Here is a 27,901-nt window from a genome sequence, read left to right as displayed (position 1 = left end):
TTTTTGGGGGGGTGGAGGGCAGAGGGAGAAAGAGAATCCCAAGCAGGCTCCATGCCCAGTGCCCAACATGGGGCTCCATTTCACAACTGTGATATCAGGGCCTGAGCTAAAATCAAGAGTCTGACACAACTGACTGAGCCACCCAGGTGCCCCTGGACCTTTTTTTTTTTTTTAAAGATTTATTTATTTATTTATTTATTTATTTATTTATTTATTTATGATAGACACACAGAGAGAGAGAGAGAGAGGCAGAGACACAGGCAGAGGGAAAAGCAGGCTCCATGCCGGGAGCCCCATGTGGGACTCCATCCAGGGACTCCAGGATCATGCCCTGGGCCAAAGGCAGGCGCCAAACTGCTGAGCCACCCAGGGATCCCCTGGACCTTTTTCTATGCAAACATATACATTTGTGGCCTTTTCTTCTTTTCATAACAAATGATTGGGCCTCAGCTTCTGTCGGCATGGCAAAGTTCTATGTTTCAACTATCAAGAGAGGGTTTTTGAAAATATTAAAAACATTTCATTTAAAAAACTATTTGGGGCTTGATAGACATCATCTCCACACTATGTTTCTATTTTATTTCTATGCAAGGAGTCATTTTCATCTTGTAAAGGTGAAGGAAAATGACGGGTCTTTTCAGATCAGAAGAAGAAAGAGATCAAGCAGGAAAGATAGAAAAGCAAGGAGGTGGTAAAGGATCGAGGATGGATATGAGGAGGATGATGGCCTCAGCAGAGAAAGAGGAAGTAGGATTCCAGCCTGTTGATAAAGGGGTGTGTGCGTGCATGTGTCTGCACGTGTGTGTGTGTGTGTGTGTGTGTGTGTTGGAGGAGGATAAGTATATCAGATGTGTGGAGGATGTCTTTCATGACCTAAAAGAGTATTTTGGACCACTCATGTCTATGATCCCATTTTGTGCCATTCTGAGACCCTCTACTTACCACGAATCCTTCTCCCTATCATTTACCCAAGGGGAAAAAAAATCATAATCTCCACTAGGAAAAGGTGGACATGGAAGCTACACCAGCAAAAAGTCATCCATAATATAACACTTCTCTGAAACAAGAGTTTGAGTAGGTTTTTTTTTTCTTATTAAAAGTGAAAAAGTTAAAAAAAAATAAATAAAATAAAAGTGAAAAAGTTCATTTACTCTAGCTTTATTTCTAACTCTTTAAAACCAAAGCCATAGATATAATGTTCTTAAGGCTAAAATGATGACTTTATTACAATGAAAACGACTTTTTCCCTCTTGATTATAAAAGTAACACAGGCTTGCTTATTTATTTATTTATTTATTTATTTATTTATTTATTTAATTTATGTATTTAAAAATTCAGGCCAGTACCAAAACATCATAAAGGAGAAGAAGTATCTGTTATCTCACCATGCAGTGGTCACTAATTTTTATTAGGATGTGTTTGCATCTGCAGAGAGAAACTCCTGGAAACATTTACCGAGCTAGTAACCGTAGCTGTCACTGGAGAGATTGGGTTGGGGGGTGCCTCACAGAGATGGGTTTAAGAGATCCTAAGAGGAGATAAACTATAGGCACTTGTACAAAGACACTTGCATGGAGTTTTGCTGCACAAAGAAGCAAAGAAATGGGGTTCTAACTCAATGAGGATTGAATGTCAGGAAAAGGTGGTTTCTTACTGTTTTTATTATTTATTTATTTATATTTAGAGAGAAGGACCTGCATATTTGTTTACTGATGAGAATGGTCAAGAAGAGGGAAAAAGTTGTTGGTGGGAGAGGATAGACTTGCTGGAACTGGCAGCCCAGGTGGCTCAGTGGTTTAGCGCCGCCTTTAGCCCAGGGCCTAATCCTGGAGTCACGGGATCGGGTCCCACATCGGGCTCCCTGCATGGAGCCTGTTTCTCCCTCTGCCTGTGTCTCTGCCTCTCTCTGTGTGTGTCTCTCATGAATAAATAAATAAAATCTAAAAAAATAAAAATTAAAAAAATAAAAGAATTGCTGGAACACTGTCCTTGAGAGAGAAGAGGCTCCATGGGAAACTGGTGTCTGACTAAGAGCTGGGATAGGTTATCTAGCAACCCTGGATCCGCAAGGGTTCTTTGTTTATAAGGATATTAACCCTTTGGTTGTCCTGTGCCCTTCAAGTATTTTCTCTGATTTGTATTTTAACTCTTAATGGTGTTGTTTTTTCCTGTCAGAAATTTTTACTTTTATAGTAAAAATGATCAGTTTTTGTCTTACGGTTTCAAGTTTTTGCTTTAGTATCCTGTCTGAAAAGATTTTCCCATCCCAATTTTTTTAAATTACTTATTTGTTGATATTTTGAGGTATATTTTTAAACTTAACTTCTTATATTTAAACATTTAGTTCATCTTGCATTTATTTGGCAATTTGATTCCACCCTGACCTGTATCTAGAGGATTAGCCAGTATCCTCAAACTATTTTAAATAATCCAGTCTTTCCTTGTTAACTTCAAATATTACCTTTATAATGGGGCACCTGGGTGGCTCAGTGGTTAAGCGTCTGCGTTTGGCTCAGGGCATGATCCTGGAGACCTGGGATAGAGTCCCACATCGGGCTCTCTGCAGGGAACCTGCTTCTCCCTCTGCCAGTGTCTCTGCCTTTCCATGTGTCTCTTATGAATAAATAATAAAATCTTTAAAAAAAACAAATATTACCTTTATTAATCCTTGGAGCCTATCAAATTCCTTGGATCCATTTCTAGACTCTGCTCTCTTCTTTTGATCAATCTGATTCTTTTTGCTAAGTATCAGACTGTTTTCTTTGGTATAATTTTATAGTTTGTTTAAAAATCTGATAGAAAAGTTTCCTAGCTTTGTTTTTTCTTTTTTAAAGATTTTATTTATTTATTCATGAGAGACACCGAAGGAGAGAGAGAGAGAGACAGAGGGAGGAGTTTCCTAGCATTGTATTCCTTTTTTCAAACTAATTTTGGCTGTTATCGCTTGTTTATTATTCAAGATGAATCATAAATTTAAGATTCATTTTGTTAATTAAAAAAAAAGTCTTTATCGAGGCACTTGGGTGGCTCAGTTGGTTACATGTCTGACTCTTAATTTTGGCTCAGGGTCATGATCTCAGCACCATCTGGCTCTGCGCTGGGTGTGGAGCCTCCTTAAGATTCTCTCTCTCCTTCTCCCTCTGCTCCTCCCCACTCCTACTCATGCACTTACACTCTCCTTCTTTAAAAAAAAAATGAAAAAAGAAAGTCTTTGTCAATATTAGCTCATTAATTGTGACAAATGCACTTATATTAATGTGAGACATAAATAAGAGAGGAACCTGGGTATGAGATACATGGCAACTATCTATATTATCTTAGAAACTTTTCTGTAAATGTAAAACAATTCTAAAATAACAAGTTTATTTTTTAAGTCTTAATTAGAATTTCGAGTGGATTGCATCAGTTTTAAAAATTAGTTTTGGAGAAGATTGACTTTTGGAGAAAAACTCAACCTTTCTTCAAGAATGTGGATAGCTGGGGCACCTGAGTGGTGTAGTTGGTTAAGCAGCCAACACTTGATTTCAGCTCAGATCTGATCTCAGGGTCATGAGATGGAGCCCTGCGTCAGGCTCTATGCTTAGTATTGAGTCTGCTTAGGTTTCTCTCTCCCTCTCCCTCTGCCTTTCCCCCACTCCTCTCTCTGAAATAAGTAAGTAGGGACACCTAGGTGGCTCAGTGGCTGAGTGTCTGCCTTTGGCTCAGGGCATGATCCTGAGGTCCGGGATCAGGTCCTGGATCGGGCTCCTTATAGGGAGCCTGCTTCTCCCTCTGCCTTATGTCTCCGCCACTCTCTCTCTCTCTCTCTCTTTCTCTTTCTCTTTCTCTTTCTCTTTCTCTTTCTTTCTCTTTCTCTTTCTCTTTCTCTTTCTCTTTCTCTCTCTCATGAATAAATAAATAAAATCTTAATAAAAATAAATAAATAAAATAAGTAGATCTTTAAAAAAATAAAAGAATATGGATGGCATTCCTCAACATTTTTTCAAGTCTTATTCTGTGTCAGATGTCTATTTTGAATTTCCTCCTTTTCAAGACTTTTTAGCAGTAATGCCTCTAGCTTCAGAATTTCTTTGAGAATGAGTGTGATTCCATGAATATATTATGAGGATTTTTCCTTTGTTTCTTCACCTTGAAATACTTTGTTGTGTTACTAACATTCGTTTGGAGGATGGGACTTGAGGAAAAGATGATTTATGCACACAGCCTTCATACCTGCAAGCCTCCGTTTCAACAGTGGAGAAGCAGAGGACATATTAATCTTTAGAACCCTTTGCTTGATCCTGGTGTTTTAGGGAGGACAGGTTTTTTTTTTAAATGTCATTGAAAATAAATAAATAAATAAATAAATAAATAATAAAAATAAAAATAAAATGTAATTGAGCATAGTTGAGTAAACTTTTTCAGATTCAAGAGTATAAAAGCAAGCTGGGTAAGAGCCTTTAGGAATCCAGGCTGAGAAGATCCTGCTCCCTCCGTCCTGTGTGAGATTTGTCTCCCATGTGGATCTGGGACAGCTGTTCTTGGTATCTAGCAGCAGTTTCTGGCCATAGAACCAAGGCTTTGAGAACAGTGAACCCAATAAGTTAGATCAAATTGGGATTTGGGTAAACTATCACTTCAATACCAGACACATGTAAGGAGAGATCCAGAGATTTCTTATATGATCTGATTGAGGTGGTCTATGAAAATATAGTTCCTGTGTTTGTGTGTGTTGAAATAGGAATGAAAGTCGTGCCAAAAAATATTCTTCCAAGTGATAGTGGCCGGTAAAATTGTGGTGTTCTTGGGCTGTGTTCTCTTCAAACTGTTGTGAGAAACTGGATTTAAATATTTAAAATATCTCTTAGCTCTGCTCTGTGTGCTAAATAGCAGGGAAAGGGTCAGTTGGAGGAGGTTTGTGTACCATTTCAGGTGTTGAGGAAGGCTCAATGGTTCCTAAGGACTGATTTATACAAGCATTGTTGTCAGGCTGTCAGCCACTCAGTCTGTGTGCCCTGTTGAACAGCAGCCAATGACCAGGTTGCATGAGACGTGAAGACAGGAGCCATGACCATAGAGAAACTTCCAAAAGAGGAATACCAATGATAGCATTGCTACAACAAGTATGCATCTTCCAGAAGGTAATACTTTGAAGGGACCAGTACTCATTTATAGATACTCTGTATTTTGAAAATTCACTAAGGAAATAAATCCAGTGACTTTTAGGTAACTGCTAGATTATGCGTGAATTAAGACTTTTTCTACAGCAGGTGGCAAAACTCCAGTTGTAACTGGCATGGTCAAAGGGGAAACTTAAATTTAGTAACTTCCTATATTGTATTTTAAAACCCCAGGTCTGGATTCAGGGGCTCATTAGGATACTGTTTCATTGTCTCTTGTCTCTGCTGTTTTCTGTGCAGGCTGCCTTCTTAGGCTCTTGCCATTGTGGAAAAAGTAGCTTTGGTTTTGGGCATCTACAGGCTCACAGGGAGGATACCTCTTCTATTGGCTCTTTTCCAACAAAAGGCCCAGAGAAGGCGCTGACTGGCCCGGGCTGGGTCACGTGGCTAGAGAATGCAGTGATCTGATTGGCCAGGTCCTGAGCATATGTCCATCCCTGGAATCTGAGGGCAGGAGTAGAAGAAAAGTGGTCCCCTGGAAAGGAGGAGGGCCATATTTCCAGAGGAAGGTGGGATAGATGTGGAATGGGCAGAAAAGAGATACTCAACAGAGAATTAAAAGAGCCAAAGTCAGGGAGCGCCCGGGTGGCTCAGTCCATTAGGTGTCTGACTCCTGGTTTTAGCTCGGGTCATGATCTTACAGTCAAGCTCTGTGCTCAGCGTGGAGTCTGCTTTGGATTCTGTCCAAATAATAATAAATAAATAAATAGATAGGTAAATAAGTAAATCAGTCAAAGTTAATAAAAGTGGCATGAGCCCTCTTCCTCTCCAGATAACTTTGTAACTGGATGCCATAGGGGTGTATGAAACTTGGAGAGAAAGTAAATGAGGGATGGAGTGGAGAAGCCTTCTTTCTAATGCTCATGGGAAAAGTGTTCATTAAAAGTTCCATAATATGCTCTTTAATGAAAAGTGACACAAGATAGATTAGGTTTTTGTTAAAAGTCAAAAATGCATCGTTGTCTTGAGATGTGAACTGAAATGAAACACCTGAGTTGGGGAGGAAGACACATTTTTTTGAGCAAAAAAAAAAAAAATAGCTGGTTGTTTTCTGTAGACTGTACTTCTGGGGAAATTTTATACTCATGAATCATCAGACTGCAGACATTACTTGTAGTTTTGTTTTTGTTTTTTTTAAAACTCAATCAAATTTAACTTGGTTGTTTCATTTTTTAAGTTCTGGTTTCTCCGCTGGATTCATAAAAGAAACTGCATCACTTGGATATTCTCAGGAACAGAAAAAACCCTTTGACTTTGATATACCCATTGATTTGCTATATTCCCACTCTAAATGATGAAATTACGAAAAGAACAGAGGATGGCCAGATGACATTGCTGTGGATGTTTGTGCAGAATTTTATTTAAATATTGCCCTGAACACATCACGTTCAGACAGAGAATCAAATAGCATTCACGTTGAGCTGCAAGTGATCGTGCTGGGTTGCCATCACCTCTGACTATGTACAGAAAGAAAATTCCTTGTGTATTCATTTTCCCAAGTTAGATCTTATAAGTGGATATGAAAGTGAGTTCTGAAAATACTTTGGCTACAGGGAACTTAGATTTTCATTCAGTAAAGCTTTTAAACCTACACATTCTTTCTCATGCTACTGATACGTTAGAGACAGCAAGTCAGTTGGTCAGTAGAAAATCTCACAATCTGGATTCTGCAGATTGCTTCCTCTTATAGTCTTTTAACTTTGGGCCTCCATTCCCTGTAGTTCCTATAAATACATAGTTAGGTCTGGAAGCTTGATTAGATTTTATTTTATTTTTATTTTATTTTATTTTATTTTAGCAAGAGTGGTGTGTTTAGCCCCATCTCTTGTGTTTAACCTTTAAGGATGCACACTTTTTGAACATGGTTCCAGTCCTCTTTTCCCTCAGAAGTGGCACACTAGCCAGGGGTGATGGTTCTCAAGGCTTGTGGCAAAGTGTATTTTCAACACCAAGAGGAATTAAGCACTCAAGCATCTCATAAGCCTGAGTATCAAGGATGGACAGAGAAGAGGGGTGGATGGGTAAATTCCATTTTCTGCATATGCAAGACTTTGAAGTCTCCCCAGGTGCTTTCCTTCAACCTGATTAAACTCTGCAGAGGTGAGAAGACCGAGGTAAAGATGGGGGGATGCCCACCTGGCCAAGGACTAGAGGCAGGAGAGAGAAGTCACAGATGGAGGTTTTTCCTTTTTTGAATATTTGTATCAAATGCTAATTACCTTCAAAAGTCCTCTTTTCTTTCTTTCTTTCTCTTTCTTTCTTTCTTTCTTTCTTTCTTTCTTTCTTCTTTCTTTCTTTCTTTTTTTCTCTTTTTTTTTTTTTTTTTTTTAACCTCCTCTGTTGATAAGGGATTTCAGGGCAGCTCTGGTTTTCCTCATCTGTAAAACCTCAATTCCTTTTTATTAATCTTCTTGTGCCTGTGGAATATCAAAATTAATCATTTCTAAAGAAGCTACTCTTCTAATGTTAAGTTTTTTTTTTTTTTTTTCTGGGCCAAACCTCAATGTAAAGGTTTTAGCATGAAGAAAGCTCATAATTTGTGTTATATGAGGGACATTTTTCTCTTTTCACAAACTTTCTAAGGACACATGTTTATGTATTTTAAAGCTGTCTAGGAAAAGCAAACTTTCTCAGGATATATATTTATGCATTTTAAAGCTATTTAGGAAAACATATAGTCCACACCACCACCAAGAAGGAAGCCATGAGGTGTATGGTCTGCTGATAACTGTTTCTGTTTACTTTGTTTTCCCAGTTAGGTGGAAAGAATTTCCTTTTGTAAAAATGATGCTCAGTTTTGGTTGCTTTGTTGCATATAAGCAGGCCACTTCTATCAGCTAGCTTTGTGCTTGCTTTGTACCAAAATAAATATTGTGCCTCAGAGCAGAAGCTGGAGTGTACTGAAAAGTGAGTGTCTTGAACTTGCTCCTCCTGACTGCTCCCCTTATCTTATCCTACCCACTCCCACGACATTTTTAAACCTTCAGCAAGTCTAATTTCATTCATACCACTGGAGAAAATAGCTGGGGATTAGTCAAGTGTCTTGATGATAGAAGTGAACCCAGGCTGGGGTTATACCACTCGGATTGTCGAGCTAGTTTTGAAGGAAGAGAGCTGGACTGACCTGCATTCAAACCCCATCAGTCTGACTTTGGGCAGATAACTCAGTGTCTTCTTAAATTTCCATATCCTTTGCTGTAGAATGAAGATCTTACTAATTAAGTAATAGTGAACATTTATTGAGGGCATACCATGTGCTGAACAGTGCGCTTTACTTACCTAGTCTCATTTTATGTTATGAAGTTCTGATGGGGAGGTGTTTGTCGTGTCTCTTTTGGACTAGTCTTATAGATTAATCTGGAGATAAAGAACTCAGATTAATTTAACTCTTTAAAATGCATCTGCAAGAAACTGAATAAATCTGGTTCTCTTGGTATAGTAGATTGAATAATGACCCCGAAAGATATCTCAGTCCTAATTCTTGGAGCTTGTGAATGATACCTTGTGTAGCTCAAGGGACTGTGCAGGTATGATTAAGTTAAGGATCTTGAAGTGGAAGATTATCCTGAATTATCTGGGCAGGCCCTAAACATAAAACATAATAAGTGCCTTTATAAGAAGAAGACACAGGGGAGATTTGACAACAGAGGAGTTGTAGAAGATGTGACAAAGGAAGCAAGAGGACAGAGTAATGTGAAGAAAGGACCAAGGAATGCAAGCAAGTCCTAGAAACTGGGCAAGACAAAGAGATTTTCTCCTTGGCCTCCAGAAGAAAATAGCCCTGCTCACACCTTGACTTTAGGACAGGGAGGCTGATTTTTAGACTTCTGATCTCCAGAATTCTAAGGGAATGTATTTATGTCTTAAGCCTCCAGGTTTGTGATAATTTGTTGCAGCAGCTGTAGAAAACCGATATGCTGGGATTTGCACTTTCCTGCCTAAAGCTTCAATGTTTAAACCTACCAGCAACTGGGCCCATGAAATTTAGAGGTGAAACACTGATCCCTGTAGATGAAAAGTGCCTCTGGATTTTGGCCTAGTGGCATTGGCCATGTCTGCTGTACTAGTACAGCTTCTTTTTCAGTGTTCAAGGGTTTAAAGAGTTCTAATACTCAGTTTTCAAAGAATTAAATATATCCCCACTCTACTTTGTTGCCATGTGGCAGGAGACAACAAAATCAAGACAAAATTATCCAGTTTGTAACTTAAAATTCCTTGCATAACCTTTAAAGCTGAGGTTGCAAACTGGTGGCCCTTAGGCCAGAGATATTTTGTCTGACCTGACAGTGATTCTATAAAATCTCAATTATTTGCCAGAATTTTTAGTTGATTGATTGAGGGGAGAGAGAGACAGAGACAGAGACAGAGAGAATGGGTAGGAAGGCCAAAGGGAGAGCATCCTTCCAGTAGATTCCTTGCTGAGCATGGAGCCTGATGCAGGGTTGATCTCATGATCCCGAGACCATAACCAGAGCCAAAATCAAGAGACTTGACTGAGCCACCAAGGTGCTCCATTTGCCAGAATTTAAAGCTGAAGTGATCTCATATAAAAATATTGATTTCTGACTTTTCTGGAAAATGGAAAGATTTGGCAACACTGGGTTCATATAATTACCAGTCCTTGGCTGGAAGAGCACAGTCCTTACTTTCCTCCTCATTATCTGAGTTGGAAGGTAGATCTACCCACTGCAAACATTTCTACCCTAAGGCAGATTTGGGATTCATACTCCACTCTAGGGCTGCTCCATGAATGATAACACTCTTGTCTCTGGGTCATGATAAATTTTTACTCCCCAACTATCCAGGGCTTTATGATTGATTTATTTGGAAAGTACATCTTTGGCCCCAGAAACCTCTTCACTGGGTGGTAGCTCCTTGCCCTTCTTAGAAGGCTTTTTGGCTCTAGACCTCTAAGAATTCTTCCTTCACTCGCTTAATTCACCGAGCAATCAAGAGACCCAGATCTCCCTTGGGGTAGAAATCTGAAGCATAGTCCCTGGAACTTTTTCAGTATAATTCTCTTGGAGGAAGAGCTTGGTTTTCCTTGACCATCTAAGCTAATAGTTTGGTATTAACAGTGGCTATTGTTCCAAGGGCAGCTGTCATCATCCTGAGCCATTTTGTTTCAGATGAACCTCTGCTGATGATATTTGCCCATCAAAATGACTAAATTCTCTATGATGGCTTCCCCCAGGTTGCCACAGAGAGAGACCTTCTAGAATCTGGTCACATCCTGAATACTAGAGAACAATTACGTGTATTGTAAATATAATAGTTCCCCACAACAGCATTTAAAAAAAAATAGCAACACAGAAAAGATGGTTTCCAAAGGTGGAGATGATACGAAATGGGATGGAAAGCAAATATTTTGGAAGCTAAATTGAGTCAAAAAAGATTTCAACGGTTGGGAATGACTTGCTAAAAGAAATGAAATGGAATTTAAAGGGTAAATGTGACATTTTTAACTGGGTGACGGGCACTTGATGGGATGAGCACGGGGTGTTACATGTTGGCAAATTGAATTTAAATTTTAAAAATGTAAAAAAAATAAATTAAGTAAGAAGGATGTGTAGTCTTGAACTGCAGTTAAAGAAGTCATGTTCAAGCGCAGGGTTGGAGATACATGCCTTAATTGCAGTTCATGCTTTCTTGGACGCTGAGGATTCTATTTGACTGGGGAAGACCACTGTGACCTGTGTGCTACAAAGTGATATGCTCTTAGATGTGTTCGTGGAGCCCTGACAGCCTGTGAGCCTAATGCATTGTGTTGTGTTTGACTGGATACTGGTTTTGAACAATGCGATGGAATCCCTTGGGTGAGGCATGTACTCTTTGGTCTTATGCACTTATGTAAATTCCTCAATTCTTAAGATTTTTGTGTTTATGGATGGCCCTCCTTCCCCCCTCCCTTATAGTAGCACTCTTCTGGGGCCACTAGGATCCATTTTAAGCCCAAAAGTTGAGAGAGAGTTAACAAAGGAAGGGAATCAAGAAGAGGATGATATGGATGGGAAAGGAATCAGACACCAGTGTGTGTTGTAATCACTGAGAGAACTGCAGCTCTGTGCCCTGGAAAGCTGTCTTCCAATACCTGAAGGGCCGTCGTGTGGAAGAGGAGTTAGCTTCAGTCCTTCTCATGGAACATTTACAGGCTGTGCACCTTACTTTGGTCTCTGAGCTGAGAGGATACAGAGGAGCAGGTTGGTCTCTGTCTTTGAGGCCGAGTTTACTGCAGAGCAGAGGAGATATACAGGTGGCTGTAAAACACGAATACTCTGGTTCTCCAGAAGACAGAGGGGAGGAGGCAGATTTCAGCTTGGCCTAGAAAGGCCTTTCCTCACAATTAAAGCACTCCCCCAACTGGAGTGGGCTGCCCTAAAAACTTACCACCAGTTGTATTGTCCAACTGTTGAAGATGAGCTCCCGGAGCTTTCAAATGAGGGTTGGAGTAGATGCCTTCGCCACATGTTAGTATATGGTCCCAAGACCACTGATCTGCTTTCCTTTACTTATCCAGAGAGCAGCTTACTCACCCTCCAGCTGCTGTGGCTGTGGGACGTGTGGACATGTCAGCTGTCCTGGCAGACACCAGGATGCCTATGTGTTGTACTCAGTGTTCTGGGCAGACCACGTTGGGAAGAACGTTGGGTTGCGGGGTTTCCTCAGCGTGGAATTGCACTGATGTGTTTGTCTTTTGGAGACATCAAAGCCAGCCGGCAGGCCCAGCTGTAGTTTTTGTTCACAGACCTGATAGGAGAACCTAGGGGCGTGTTTGGCAGGTACAGTCTTGTTTCTGGGTGCTTCTTTAGTGTGTTGGTTGCATCTGGCTCTGAGGATCATGTCATTACCTTTGAGTAGTGCGGCGCCTCATTTCCTGGGACAAGTATTTTGAGGAAAGTCTGTTACCTATGCCCTCCAGGAACCCAAGTAATATCAAATCCGGAGAATAGCTGCCAAGGCTAGAGATCCCTAATTCTTCCCCTTTAAAATAATTCAGATTTCTGTTGTGTCCCTAGAGATCCCTCAGCCTTAGAAAACGTGTCACCTTCTGGCTCCATGCAGAGGACTAAAGCAAGCAGAGGCAGCATGTCTTCACAGCCCTCAAGGCAGAATGTTCTGGCGGTGTCATTCTTGCCTTGTCCTCTCTCTGCTACCACACGCCACTGTCATCAGCTCTTACACCCCCACTGTCTCTGTAGCATAATTGTAAGGCAGACCTGGCCTCTTTCTGGGCAAGTACCTTGTATGGTTCAGAGAGGCAGATGTTATCTGGATTTGGCATTTCTTCCCAATTTTTGCGCATTTAACCCTGGCTTGGCTCTTTGGGACCCTGCCCCCCAGATATGTCAAAAATCACCTGGAGGATGTAGAGATGAAGTGTAGTAGGTTAAAGGGAGCAGAACTGCCACCGAGTTCCCCAAACTGCTGTCACTGATCTCTGCAAGGGAGACAGGCGATTCTTTCTAGAAAGCTTGGAGCCAGAATTAAATGTGATGCATCCCATAGCTGCTGTGGCCATGGGACGTGTGGACATGTCAGTTGTCCTGGCACACAGCCTTCCCCTCCAGGAATTGTCTCCCCTGGGGAAGTGGGAGGTGGAGCCGGCCCCAGGGTTTCCCCACACTATGGAGTGGGCTGAGCAGCCAAGCTACCTGCTTCCTGCACTGGGACCCCTGGCCTCTCTAGAGGAACAGAGGCAGAGGGTGGAGGTTCTCGGCCCTGACAGCAAGTTAGTGACACCTGGAGGCTTGAGAAAACCAAACCAAACCAAACCAAAAAACAAACAAACAAACAAAAAAAAAACAATCGTGCATGGAAGGAACCCATTATTCCCCAGAGTTAATTTTGTAAAGCAGCTTTATAAATTCCACATACTGTCAGTTTGGAGTATACAGATCAGTGGTTTTTAGTATATTCGCAGAGTTGTACGACCATTCCCACAACTTTAGGACATTCTCAGCAGTCACTCCCCCGTTCCCCCAACTTCACGGGTCCTAGGCAGCCGATCCCCAATCCACTTTCTGTCTCTACATAATTTGCGCTTTCTGGACGTTTCGGTTAAATGGAATCACACAGTAGGTGTGTCCTCTGTGGCCGACTTCTTTCACTCCCCTGTTGTCAGGGTTTGCCCACATCATCATGTATCAGTACTTCCTACCTCTTTATTGCCAAATAATGTCCCCTTTTATGAATATACTATAATTCGTTCATCCGTTCATCAGCTGATGGGCATTTGGGTTGGTTCCACTTATTGGCTATTACGAATAATGCTGCTCATGAACAATGTGTACAAGTTGATGTGCAGATACAGGTTTTCGTTTCTCCTGGGAATATACCTAGAAGTAGGATTCCTGGGTCGTATTGTAACTTTAGGTCTCATCTTTTGAGGAACTGCCAGACATTTTCCAAAGCAGCTGCACCATTTTACGGAGGCATTTCATAAGAGCTCCCTGTGCTGATTCTAGATGCGATTATACCGTGCTTCCCATGCAGATAAGAATCCTTGCTCTGCCTCATTTGGAAGTAAAATAACTGCAGAATAGATACCAGCTTTTACCTAAAGGAGAGAATACTTTTAGAGGATTCACTGCCTCCGAGGTATTCTCTTCAGCAATCCACATCCCTCAGCCCTCGCAAGCTGTCCAGGATCAACCTGAGCACCAGCTAGAGGACCAGCCACTCCAACGCTGGGTAGGATTATCCAGTGTCCAGTGGTGGCACCGGTTGGCTGCAAAGAGTTAAGTCGATCTGGAAAACTGATCTGTAGGTTAAGTGGAGCAGGGCCACAGATGTGTAATCCCCACGTCTGAGAATGTGACATTTCTTCTGTGTCATCACTTTCTCCGTGCTATCTGGTAAAAACTGAGTCATGAGGTGCCGACAAAAATCCATTGCACTTAATGTGAAACTTGAGGTATCTGCTCATTCCTGAGATATTCGCAGCTGTCAGTTCGGCTGGCTAGAGGGTAAACAACTTGCTGGGGATGAAATCCTGCCCCTGTGACTTTTCCCAGCCTGTCGGAGAGGCAGAGACCCAGAAGGCCGGCCAGTGAGAACCTGAGCGTAGGGCGGGCTGCGTGGTGGTGACCCCAGGGTTGAGCGGCCCTGCCCCGCACAGGGTCCTGTTTCCAGAACAGCCCAGGTGGAGGGATGCAGACAACCAACTGTTGTTGTCCCGTGAGCCTTTTAAAGACCTTCTTTCTGGTGCCGATGCACATTTCCAGATGGCACCTGCGGACCCCTCTGAGCCTTGCTGTCCGTTCTTTGTGTTCGCAGCCACGGCACGGGGTATGAGAGTGACAACCACACAACGCCCATCCTGTGCGGCGCCCAGTACAGAATACACACGCACGGCGTCTTCAGGGGCATTCAGGTGAGACCTCGGGGGGTATCACTGGGCGGGGACCTCAGTGCCTCCTTCCCTTCTCATCAGCCTTTTGCTTCCTTGCTGATGGCCATTCAGCCAGGTAAGTCTGTCCTCATCACAGGCCCCTCTGACGATAGGGACCTCTGCTCTTCCCCCGGGGCAGAGGGCAGCCTCCTCTCCAGGTGGGTCATTGTGACCACAGCCACGTCCCTGGCTCAGCCCAAGAAGCTCCTGGTGGAATCCCATCCCTTCCCCCGTCCACCGCTTAATTCACCTTTCCCGGTGGGCCATGCAGTTCTTGGAACGGGTGACCTGGACCCTTGGCTTCCTGAGCGGACCCTGGACTTGGTCTGCATCGTCAGGTGCCCGAAGCTGACTCTGATCTTGCCAAGTGTTCCACTAGTAATAATAAATAATGACAATAACGGCACTACCTTGTTGCTGCTGGACGCTTTCTGCATGCCAGGCACTGTGCTGAATTTTATATATGGGCTTTTTCTCTTAACAAATGTAATTTCTTTTTTTTTTAAGATTTTATTTATTTATTCATGAGAGACACACAGAGAGAGAGAGAGGCAGAGACACAGGCAGGGGGAGAAGCAGGCTCCGAGCAGGGAGCCCGACGTGGGACTCGATCCCGGGTCTTCAGGATCACGCCCTGGGCTGAAGGCGACGCTAAACTGCTGAGCCACCCAGGCTGCCCCAGATTTAATTTCTTAAATCAGTTTTGGGTTTAGGGAAAAACTGCAGAAAATACAAAGAGTCCCCATATCCCTCCTCTTCCCTCTCCTCCCTGTTATTATCTTGCCTCCGTATACTACACTATTACAGTTGATAAGCTGGTATTGATCCTTTTTTTAAAAAAATACATTATTGTTTTTTTTTCCAGATTTCAAGATAATTTAATTCATAGTAGAGCTAATCTATTCTCTGTACTTTTTTGCCTCAACATGCCTATTTCATCTTTACATTTTAACTTCAGTATAAGTTGAAATAATTTCAAATTTACAGAAAAGTCTAAAAATAGTAGATATGCTACCTGCATTCAGATTCCTCATTGCTAATAGCTTACCACATTCACTTTATTATTCTTTATGTATATATAACTTATTTCTGAATCATTTAAGAGTTAAGTTGCCAGCACAACTACCAGTTTGTCCTAAGGTTCCTTTTTGATACATTATTGTTAATGAAAGTCCATAGTTTATGTTAGGGTTGATTTCTTGTGTTGTGCAGTTCCATGGGTTTTCTTTAAATGCACAATTCCACGTATCGACCTGCACATTCTAGTACAGAATAGTTTCACAATTGGAAAACAAAAATGCCCATGTCCACCTATTCACCTCTCCCCGCCCTCTCACCTTCCCAAAGGACTACTGACCTTTTTACTGACTCTGCAGTTTCGCCTTTTACCAGAATGCCCTATGGCTGGAATCACACACCATGCAGCTTCTTCAGACTGCCCTCTGTCACTTAGCAATATGCACTGAAGTTTCTTCCATGTCTATATTTTATTTTTCCAGTTAATCCTCAGTGCATCTTAACAGCTGGGTCCATCATGTCCATTTTATGGATGAGGAAACTGAATTCCAGAGAAGATGAGTGACTTGTCCACAGTCACATAACTAGTTAAACACAAGTCTTGTCTGATTCTGGAACCCCTGTTTTTGTTTTTCTTTTTTTTTCTTTTTTTAAGATTTATTTATTCATGAGAGACACAGATAAGCAGGCTCCCCACGGGGAGCCCGATGTGGGACTTGACCCGAGGACCTGGGATCATGACCTGAGCCAAAGGCAGATGCTCAACCACTGAGCCACCGAGGTGTGCCCAGAACCCCTGTTTTTAACCACCATGTTGCATTGCTTCTTAGGGAGACAGAGGGCTGTGAACAGTTTGGGGGAGAAGGGCTTCAAGGAGAGTGAGGAAAGTAAAGTGAAAAAGTAAACATTTTGGAGAATTTGGGGAAGTCAATGGCAGGCCACCTCAGCGGAGCCTCTTTTGGGAGGTCAGAACCACACGCAGGTACCAAGGGTGTGCATTTGTGACTTTGACTTGTGACTCAGTGGCTGTAACACAAGTGACATCAGTGGTACTTTCACCAGAATAGTCAGTACCCTAGAAATAAGTGGTGTGTGAGCTGGGTGTCCACATGATGTGTGGGGCAGGTAGCTCTGAGAGGTTCTGATTGATGTCTTCAGAAGCAGCGTGGTGATTGAACAGTGTGCTCCCTCAACCCAAACCTTCCAAGTGTGAGAATAAAGGTGAGGGTTACAGAAATATAAAATCTGATGGAGGTACCATGAAGAGTCATCCTGCTCTCTCCTCCAAAAAATACCATCTTCCACCAGGATCCTTGACTGACTGACAACTCGATTTTATATCCCATTGCTGTGTGTGCCACATATAGATTGAATTAAAGGAAATGAAAAAAGCTCCTTTTGCCTTCATCTCCACCAAGCCATTTGTCAGACTCACTGTCATGGCTGCTGATAGACTCCAGACCTAACAGGTGTTGTTTCACTACCTACTCGTTTTCTCCTAGAGTCTGACAATCAAACACAGCTGGCTCACCATTTAATTTTGCCACTGTTTGCCTTGAGACACTGTGGCCTATCAACAGCAATGTGTATGTCACTTTAGTACTTATTCTTCAAAGAAGATCTCACAGTGCAAGGCAGTGTGAAGTAGAATCTAGAACGTAAGCATGGTGTGGAAGATGCACAGGGCAGGGACACCGCTAAGCTCAGAGGCAGTTCCAGGTCTTAACACAAACATGGGTATGCTCTTTGGTCTTGACTTGCACATCTGGAAGAGACTGAGGAGGATTCGGTGGCCCCTCGGGCACTCTCAGTTCACCCATCTATGAGTCGTTGATCCTGAGAGCAGGAAGGAGAGTTTGCCTCACCGTGTCCCCTTAGTACCTTGTCATAAAGAACTGACCATACACATACCCACTCCCATAGATAAAGGGAATCAACAGTGAAGGATGGAAAGTGCCTGGAAGGCAGACCCAATGTTTTCTGGTGTTACTACTAAGCGATTACACTGGTTACACCATTAGCCCTGGTGGTTTCAGCCCCATCACAGAGAAAACCCCCAATTCCCAGGGGTCCCTCCTTCCTTGTCATTTATTCCCATATGGAAAGTCTGGTCAGTTTGGGGTTCATTGAGGATCCCATATCTTTCTCTAATAAGGGCTTATCCGCACATGGCAGATTGGGCCTGAGATCATGTGCCGGTGCATCCAAGTGGAAGGAAATAGAATCTGGGACTTGGAATTTCCAGACCTCACTGCCTCAAGTGGAGAAGCTGAGATACAGAATGGCTTGGAAGCTCTTGGAGTCCCCAGCATTTCTTTTCCAGATCCTCTGGATCAGCAACCCCAAACAGACTTCAGTGAAGTAGCAGCTCTGGTTGATCAGTAGTAATGACATTGGGGTGCTGCACAATAGAACGTCCTGATCTGTCATCCATTAGTGATGTCTGCTGTGGGCATCTGGGGTGTGGATGGGAGTGGTTTTAGATCTTATATCTGTCATCCTTTCTCTGGGTATATTCTAAAGCTCACTTTCCCTAGGACTGACATGAATATCCACATGTGGCTTAAAGTCTCCATTTCTCTCACACTCTGCCTGCAGGATGTGCGGCGTGTGCCTGGAGTTGCCCCGACTCTTGTCCGGTCAGCATCTGAGACCAGTGAGAAACGCCCCTTCATGTGTGCTTACCCGGGCTGCAATAAGAGATACTTTAAGCTGTCACACTTACAGATGCATAGCCGGAAGCACACTGGTAAGTGTGTCCACCGTCCAGCCTCTTTTCCAGTGGCCTTTGGGCAAGGTGGTTCAAGAACTCCTGCTCTTGGCTGGCACACCACTAAGGACATGGAAAATTTCTTGGATTGATAGTCGGTAATGCTTTGAAAGGTCTGGCCGATGTGATTAAAAAAAAAAAAAAAAAGGCTGTGGGGAACTTTGTATCCTGACTGTCCATCCTTCAATAAAGAATTCAGTAAACTGTTTTCAGGAAGAGCAGAGGAGAGTGGTGGAGAGAGAATTCCACAGAACTGAAGAGACTTGCTTGTGTTAGAAGTCTGGCTTCATGATCAAGTGGTGAGACCTTGAGCAAGTTACTTAACCTCTCTCTGGATTTCATTTTGTCTCAAGGAAAATGGAGGTGATAATACCTGCCTTAAACCATAGTTAAGACTAGATTTTTTTTTTTTTTTGAGAGAAAGAGCCGGGGAGGGGCAGAGGCAGAGAGAGAGACAATCTCCCACAGACTCCACACTGAGTGTGGAGCCTGATGTGGGGCTTGATTGCACCACCTGAGATCATGACCTGAGCTGAAATTAAGAGTTGGACAGTTAACTGACTGAGCCACCCAGGTGCCTCAAGACTAGATTAACTTTTATTTTTAATTTTTAAAAAGATTTCATTCATTTATTCATGAGACACACACACACACACACACACACACAGATTCAGAGACACAGGCAGAGGGAGAAGCAGGCTCCATGCAGGGAGCCCAGCGTGGGACTTGATCCCGGGTCTCCAGGATCACGCCCTGGGCTGAAGGCAGCGCTAAACCACTGAGCCACCAGGGCTTCCCTAGATTAACTTTTAATACCAAATTAAATTAGGGGCGCCCTGGATGACTCAGTGGTTGTCTCTGCCTTTGGCTCAGGTCATGATTCTGGGGTCCTGGGATCGAGTCCTGCATCAGGCTCTCTGCATGGAGCCTGCTTCTCCCTCTGCCTATGTCTCTGCCTCTCTCTGTGTCTCTCATGAATAAATTAATAAAAACTTAAAAAATTAAATTAAATTAAAGGCATTAGATGTGAAGCACCCAGTATAGTAGCCTATGTCTATAGGTCTGAATAAACAGTGGTGTAACTATTAGAATCCTAGTAGCATCTCTAAAGAGAGAGGACCTGTTCTGGGAGCTTGGTAATCAGACGGTTTTGAGAGATTGATGGGCAAGGTCAGTAAGACTTAAGGAGAGACATGGCCCAAAGAAAAACGGGATGGATTGCTTGGGTTAGTAATAACCAACCAGATAGGAATGGGAAAATGGATTTGGTTTAATTTTTGTTTTCAATCTTAAAAAAAGAAAGATGATTTTTGATGATGGATGTATCAAGGAAAACTGGATTTTCCCACAGGTCATGAGATCTGCCTTCTTCTAGGAAAGAGAATTGGCCTTGTCTGGTTGTTGGCCACATTGAGTATAAACAGCTATTTCACAAACATTTGCTCTTGGCCTTGTGGGCACTGAATGGGAGCGTAGTTGGGTCTCCATTGCAGGGAAGCAGTGCAAAACACAGGCTTTCCTAAAGGGGAGCCGGTGCTGGGGTTTTTTGTTTGTTTATTTGTTGTTGTCTTTGGTAACTGGAAAGACAGTTTCATTATTATAATTACCCTTACTATTTTGTTATTACTGCTTATTTTGCTTTGGAGAAGCTGAAAAGGAGAGTGAGCCACGTTTAGATCTCTCTGGATCGTTGAACTTTGCTAAGTTGTGTCTGGAGGATGCAGTTCTCTTATAAACCTGAGTTTGCACTCAGTAGACCACATGCTTTGAGGCTAAAGATGAGACACCTAGAGGCCCATTATATTTTTACATGGTTCCCCAAATGGGATCCTTTGAAAAGTGTCTGTAAAGGTTATAAAGAAAATAATAAAGTAAAACTGTGGCTGGAGAAACGCAAGGGAATACAGTGAAGGAAATACGGTTTTAGAAACCTTTGATGGAGAAGAGGCACTTAACAAGCAGTGAGGGGGAGAGGTCTGTGTGAAGGGGAAGCAGTGGACAAGATAGCCAAGACCCCCAGACCTGCTGGAGGTTTTAAGAAGCTCTTCTTTCCAGAAGACAAGGAGAGGAGCCTGGTATTTCACAGTCCTGCAGCCCTTTTCTTGAAACAGTGCGATCATTTTTTATCTACGTATGATAATAGTAAGACTATTCTATTAAGTACTTTTATATAAAATATCTCTTAGGTGCCAGACTATCTACATTAATTATTTCATTTAATCCTCAGGCACTGACCAGTTACCAGGTGGATAGGGTATAGTGGAAGCAGAGCCCAAATTCATACCTTTTAACTCCAATTCACAAACCCCCTTCTCAAAGAGTTGATAGTCTGTTTTGGAGCTAGGATACATACAAACGAAAAGGGGTCACGAGAGTAATGACAGTGTACTAAACCCGAGGCTGGAGGAGCCAAGAAGAGTTGCTGGTGTGAGCTAAAATCATCCCAGAAGGAGGAAGGGCTTGGCTAACCATCCAAGGGTTGGTAGAGTGCAGTAGAGGAAGTAAAGAAGGAGCAGAAGCAGAAAGGCAGAGAAAAGAAATTAGACCGAGTAGGATTGGTGGAATGTAAGGCACTGAGCCAGATATAAATACAAAGTTAAGGAAAGGCTCCTGCCCTCAGAATTTTCCAGCCCACGGAGGAAGGTAGCCCTGGACGTAGCCTACAATGTTAGATATTCCGGAACAAATCCCGTACTGAGGCAAGGAAGGGCTTTCAGTCTGAACATGAAATGTCCAAGAAGGCATATGCAGAGGAAGCAGGTGGCATTGGTGAGAGACATACAGTAGACTTTTTTTGTGGGAGGAAAATGTGGAGATAGGGACAAAGGGCATTTGGTGTGAGCGAACTGCAAGGCAGTTTGGGGAATGCTGAGCTCTGGTATAGCGGGAATACAGATTTATCAGGGAAATAGAGGAGGGTATGAGGCCGGAAAGGCAACTAGGGAATGCCTTGCAGCAGAAAGAACAACTGGCCTCAAATAGTTTGCTCTCCATCCCAGAATACTGGTGACTCAGAGTTCTCATAAGAAGGTGGGAAGGCCCAAGGTTGCTCAGTTGCACTCATGGCTGAATTTTCTCCAGCAAGCATAGGGGTGGGGCTTCTCCATTCTGAGGCAGAAAGTTGTGTAATCCCACTCCTGACTACTCTCGGATAAAGGGATACCAAAACCTTCCTAACTATTTTGGTTCCTGGTTTAACTTGAGTGTCTCACAACCATGGCGCTGTTTATGCTTGATTCAGGGATGAGAAGTCAGTAGCAGAGAACATCACATCTTTACGCCATGGAACATAGGACACTTATTTCATGGGGCCAGCTCCAAGGCGTATCCATCCCAGAATTGCCTCCCAACTCCGTTTGAGAGTTAAGACTTCTTTGGTTTATTATTTGTCTAAAGATTCTCTACCAGTGTTTTTGGAGCAGTGCCTCTGTGCCAGACCCTGGGCTAAGCCCTTAATGTGGATGGCCTGGTTTCGTCTGTTCGTAAATCCTTTGAAGTTGTGAGATTTGGGGCCCCATTTCTCAACAAGGAAATGGCACCTGCCCAGAGCTTTAAGTGGCAGAGCTGGATGTGACCCTAGTGAGACTTCAGAACCTGAGCTCCCGTCTACTCACAACCCAGAGGTTAGGGACCATCCTCATCCACCCAGTCCTCTCTTGTACACCCACTGGCCAGGAGCCTGCGCACAGGAGGGCCCTTAGCCTCTCGTTGCTGTCGGCAGCACCCCCCTGACGAGGTCTGCCAGAGTGCCTTAGGCGTTTGGGGATCCCACGGTCCCAGGAGGAGAGCTCGGCTTTAATGAGATCCCCATTTCTGGCATCATTTTCAAATGGAATATGTGTCTTCCCCAAGGTGAGAAACCGTACCAGTGTGACTTCAAGGACTGTGAACGAAGGTTTTCTCGTTCAGACCAGCTCAAAAGACACCAAAGGAGACACACAGGTTTGTAGGCTCGCTTCTCATTGCTGCCAGTACATTCTCTTGGGTCGCACTTGATTTCGTGATTCTCTTTGCGGTTGAATATGGATGTGAGAGGGTTAGCCATTTGCTTAGCTTTTCCCGATAATCGTGCCTCCCCCCCGCCCCCCCAATCTCCAGAGATTTTCCTTTTCTTAAGGGAAAGAAGAAAAAAGAAAGAAAGAAAAGAAAGAAAAGAAAGAAAGAAAGAAAGAAAGAAAGAAAGAAAGAAAGAAAGAAAGAAAGAAAGAAAAGGAAAGGAAACATCCCCTGTTTCTCCTGCAAACCACAGAACAGTGGGATCCCGCTAGCAATTTGCTGATGATACACTAGTAGTGGTAAAGAACAGGGTGGTGGAGAACACAATCCGGTTTGTAGGGTGTGATTCACTTTTTCAGTCTTGGACACAGCTGAGACTGGTGGGAAGCTGGATGTTTGTGGTTAGGGAAGAGTTGTTCCCCAGACAGAAGCAGGTCTTCAGGGATTACACTGCAGCATTAGGTGGTTTGTACCAGGCCTGGGGTGTTGGGGAAACCTGCGGGCGAGGCAGACATCATCACAGGTGCCTGGAAACGTCCGGCTCCTCCGGCCACCAGGAAGCTGGCCCTGTGGGCCTCGTTATGCTCCCACATTGTTAGGGCTGCGGCTAGACCTTCTCTGTCCATTTAGGTGTGAAACCATTCCAGTGTAAAACTTGTCAGCGAAAGTTCTCCCGGTCTGACCACCTGAAGACCCACACCAGGACTCATACAGGTAAAACAAGTGCGTAAACTTTTCTTCACATTTATTTTTCATTATTTTTTTAAAAAAATGTTGTTGAATGAAGTTGTTTGTGATGAGAGAGATGGGGAAAAAAATTAGTGTAGAAGTTCTGAGCAGGCTTTAGAGTGGGTGGGGAGAAAGAACAGTGCATGGCTATCTTTAAATAATAATATTGTTTCAGAAGGGATTGGTGGGGGGAACCATAAAGCTGGAGGAGGGACGTGTGAAAAGAACTCTTACTGTGAGCGTCAAATTTGAAAGGAAGAGATGAGCTAGGTCCCTGCTGTTCCCAGTTGGCTCCCTCACATTGTGTCACTCAGTTTTGATATGATAATCAACCTTACAGAAAAACAGCAGAAATTCTCCCAAGCCAAATACTTATTTTTTGGAGAGCTCACATTTCATGACACTATTTTCAGAGATGTTGAATCCTTGCTGTGCTAAAAGTTGATGTCCCCAGAGCAGACATGGTGTCTGCTAGACTCGTATCAGCAGATGGATATTATTTCCTTTGTACTCGTATAGACAGGGGAATAGGACATTTATTTACTGGTCGATGGATGTTTCTTGCTTCTTCACAAGCCTGGTGTGATTCATAATGAAAATGGCACCACCTTTGTTGTGTATTTTCTACCTGTAGAAAGAGGCTTAGGGTTATCTTGCGTCTCTTTGTGACACCCTTGTAAGAAAAGGGTAGGCATGGTTTATCCCCATTTCTGAGATGAGGAAGACTGAGGTGATGAAATGACTTGTTTACAGTCCCAATGCTTGTAAGTAGCAAACCCAATTCCTTCTGTTCCCAGCCCACCGTGTCCCACAGCCTTCCTTCTTTGAGAGAGAGAGAGAGAAAGAGAGAGAGAAAGAGAGAGAGCCTAGGTTTGTCTTACAGCCAGGGAGGATAGGAATCAGGAAGAGAGCCAAGGTCAGGAAAGCCGAGTGCCACCAAGACACTGAGGAAAGTGATGACCACCAGGAGAAGGGGTTGGGCTTAGTCCATTAGAAGGTGACCTTTGACAGCACGGCTGGGGGTGAGGTGGGGGCCAGGAGCAGATTGGGAAGAGCAGAGGAACAGTGAGCAGAGGTGAAGGGAAACATGAGGTCACCAGCCCCCGTGCAGTTGCAGACTCAGCCCAAATAGGCTGCGTTTACAGACAGGCCAGGCACCTGTGCCCCAGAGTTGGTGGGACGGGCATCTCTTTTTGCTCTACTCAGGTGCCTCTGGTGTTTCTTCTTTTTTATTTTTTTTTTTTTTAAAGATTTTATTTATTCATGAGAGACACAGAGACACAGGCAGAGGGAGAAGCAGGCTCCAGCGGGGAGCCTGAAGTGGGACTCGATCCTGGGTCCCCAGGATCCCACTCTGGGCTGAAGGCAGCGCTAAACCGCTGAGCCACCCAGGCTGCCCAGTTTTCTTCTTTTTCTTATTCTTGAGCTCATAAATTGGTGAGAAAGTTATCATGCCTGGTGTCCCAACCCCTTGTCCTCCAACCCCCGGACATACCTGCGTATGCGCAAAATGGCCCTTGTCACTGGCAGACGCTTTTACCCTACTTGGGTCACTCCCTTGTGACCTTGGGACAGCTCCTCCTCTGGGACATTCCTCCCTGCTTGTCCCAACCACTAGCTCTCAGAGGAGGCAAAGTGGGGGCCAGCGATACCCTGGAGAATCTCCCTGATGGTACAGAGATTGGCTCCTGTGGCATTTTTACTTAGGATAAAGCCACGCCTCTTTTCCCATTAGGGCCAGGCCTCGGAGGCCCGGATAATGCCAAGCGCATGGGCCTTTGGCATAGACCTGGATGGACATCCTGCTTGGGTCTGCCCTCACTAGCTGTTTAGCCTCCTCTCTAGAATGGGGATACCAACGCTTCTCTTACAAGGCTGTTGTAAGGAACACAAGAAATAGCGTATGTAGATGATACCCAACAAGGCTGGGCGTTAAATTAGGCATTTCATAAATGCTAATTATCCCTCCTCATCCAGAATGAGGCTTGGAAGGAACTTCTGAGAACTCCTTAGATGGAGAGGTCTCGATCTTACGGCAGGCTTGTTAAAAATCTGAAAACCATGCCTCACCTAGAACCAGGATTAAGCTCTCAGCAACACTTGAAGGTAAAAGAAGCAAATATCCTGCACACTGGTATCCAGGAATTATTTTAAAATACCAGCCCCCCCCAAATATCCACACGACAAAGATATTAAAGTTACAGTCAAGCTCTAATACTGGAGGACAACCAATCAGTAATATCCAGGGTGATGATCCTGACTCTTCGCAGCCCAGTTAAGCTCAATTCCCTGTGAAGACAGCCGAGGGGAACGTGTATGCAGTTCACAAAAAAAATAGTCCAACAGCAAAGGTTAAAACAAGTGTTTTCCCCTCGATTACATATGAATTACCCAGACACTCTGATTAACTAGACTTTTTCCTTCTCTGCCATTTCCCTAGGCCTCTGACATAGGGGAATATTTTAATACTTTCTACAGTAGTGTAATCCTTAAGGGCCCAGAGGGGCTTCCATTTCAAGGCTGCCCATGAGATGAGCCCGATTTGTGAGCCTAGGGCAAGAGCTAGAGGGAACCGAGAGGGGTGCTTGGAATGATTTAACTCAGGCTTTTGATAGTTGAACTTTTGCCCGGCCTCTCCACTGCAAGTGTCTCTGACTGGCAATTGTGTCAACAGGTGAAAAGCCCTTCAGCTGTCGGTGGCCCAGTTGTCAGAAAAGATTTGCCCGGTCAGACGAATTAGTCCGTCATCACAACATGCACCAGAGAAACATGACCAAACTCCAGCTGGCGCTTTGAGGGGGTCCGACCCGGGGACAGTTCTGTGTCCCAGGCAGGACAGTGTGTGAACTACTTTCAAATCTGACTTTAGAATTCCTCCTCACTCACCTCTCTAAGAAGGAAATGGCAGGTGATCTTCTTCAATCCGGCTTCCGAGACAAGATGCCTGTACGACTGGATCCTACCAGGTTTGCCCCGGAGGAGTTGGCTCTGCTTTGCTTGCTTTTTGTTGACTCAAGGCCCTGGAGAGAAGTGGCTAACGATGTCCGGTTAGTTTAAAAGCCCACCTCTGCCATTTGGTCTGGATTTTCCACTGTTAAGAAGAGCCACTGTGGATCATGTCCCCCCCCCCCCCCGCCCCCTCTCCCTTTTATGCTCCTTTTCACACTAGGAATGGAGTCATTGTACCACATTTTCCATCATAGAATATTTATAGGCCAGGGCATGTGTATGTGTCTGCTAATGTAAACTTTGTCATGGTTTCCATTTACTAACAGCAAGAAATAAATCAGAGAGCAAGGCACTGGGGTTGAGTCCCGTCCGACATTCCGGAGGTTAGGCAGGCTGCTAACCTGGAAGGCAGGATGTAGCACCACCAGGCAGCTTTGAAAACTTGTGCGTTCCAAGCAGCTGAAGAAAGCATCAGGACTAACCAGTACCTCTGTAGAGATATCGAGAAGAATCCTTCCGTTCAGCTAATTCGGTGTTAACATTTAGCACAGTGCTGTTAAGAAAACTGTGTTTGAAGAGCTGAGATTTTGGTGGTATTTTCCGACTTTTTTGAGTTGTAAATCACATGCATCTTCAGAGACGTGCATATGTCCTCACACAAAAGAAGTGGAATTCATTTTATCATCTGGGGTGTCCTTAGAGTGTACTGACCACGCTGGTTATGTGGCTTCAAGTTGTAAAATTAAAGTGATTCTAGGAGAAAATTGGGCTGGTCCAGGATGTCCATTGATAAGACTGTTCTTAAGTAACTCTGAGTCTACCGGTGTATGTGACAAAATGAGACTCACTAGTGTGAGGAAATCCATTGTTTAAAGGTGGTTGGGTGTGTGTGTGTGTATGTGCGTGTGCATGTGTGTGCTTAAAGGAGGGTGTTTATTATTTACTGTTTGCTTGAAATTATGTAAATATATATATCTGATAATGATTTGCTCTTTGACAACTAAAATTAGGAAATGTATAAATGTTAGATGCATCACTGTTTTGGTGTTGATCTTACAACGTATCAATGATAACACTAAAAATGTAACCTGCATTTTTCACTTCGCTCTCAATTAAAGTCTATTCAAAAGGAAAGTGGCAAGGTTGTATCAGCTGTATTGTGTTCAAATCTCAAGAACAGTTGAGACTGTCTTAAATAGGTAAAAAAGATGCTACGGGACGTCGAAGATCACTAGTGTAGTCTCTCCAGGTCCTGGCTCCTAGCTGTTTCTCTCTGTCGAAACTCAGGAGGCGCAGTTATCCATCCTGGAAGCCGCCAGCATCATAAAGGGATCGTGTTCATGCTGTGGTCAGCTGGGTTTGTGGCCGGCATGGTGGGAAGCATGTTTGAGGGTTTATTTTAGTCAGGCTATCCTTGTATCACTTGTTATTCCAGCTCCAGCAAAAGAGAATAGGGATGCTAGTGGTAACTGGTCTTTTCTGGAAAGTTCACAGATACGTAGTGCAATCAGGAGGCCATAGGCTGAACACCTAGCCCAACTGAGTTGTCAGCTGTAGTTACCATAAATCAGCTCAGCAGGCCGAAAACTACTTAGACTTTCCAGGGCAGCCGAGTGTAAAAGCAAATGTAAAAGCATTATATATAAACTATAAACTCTCTCTCTGGTTCTGGTGTATGGTCTTTCGGGTGTAAATAAGGAGATGGATTTGGTGCCGCCCCTCCCAGCTCCAGTAGCTTGGAGTGTGCATGCATCCAGATTTCATTTCTTCATTGAAAAAGTATCCTGAGCACACCGGCAGCTCAGCCCCTCACCAGGGAGAGACTCTGTGCAGCAGCTCAAAGTTTGGGCCGCCGAAAAGTCGGGTCCTGAGGCCCTGCTTCGTTCGCAT

The 27,901-nt window shown here is 43.6% G+C and overlaps 1 protein-coding gene across 14 annotated transcripts in view; it reads left to right on the top strand.

Moving 5' to 3' along the window:
- The window catches only part of WT1 (WT1 transcription factor), a 49,077-nt gene extending 21,932 nt beyond the window's left edge, over positions 1 to 27,145 (top strand). For 10 of the 14 annotated variants that reach the window (XM_072791015.1, XM_072791017.1, XM_072791014.1 and 7 more), the window contains 5 exons: positions 14,436 to 14,532; positions 18,166 to 18,316; positions 22,190 to 22,279; positions 22,964 to 23,056; positions 25,737 to 27,145. In XM_072791015.1, coding sequence (XP_072647116.1) covers positions 14,436 to 14,532; positions 18,166 to 18,316; positions 22,190 to 22,279; positions 22,964 to 23,056; positions 25,737 to 25,858 — 553 coding nt within the window. In that variant the 3' untranslated portion in view covers positions 25,859 to 27,145. The remainder of the gene's footprint in view (positions 1 to 14,435; positions 14,533 to 18,165; positions 18,317 to 22,189; positions 22,280 to 22,963; positions 23,057 to 25,736) is intronic. The other 4 variants (XM_072791018.1, XM_072791016.1, XM_072791013.1 and 1 more) reach the window with 1 other exon arrangement.
- The last annotated feature ends 756 nt before the right edge of the window (positions 27,146 to 27,901 follow it).

Source organism: Canis lupus, chromosome 21 (assembly GCF_048164855.1).
Source record: "Canis lupus baileyi chromosome 21, mCanLup2.hap1, whole genome shotgun sequence".
In the NCBI taxonomy this organism is placed as follows: domain Eukaryota; kingdom Metazoa; phylum Chordata; class Mammalia; order Carnivora; family Canidae; genus Canis; species Canis lupus.
This window is presented reverse-complemented; position numbering and strand designations above follow the sequence as displayed.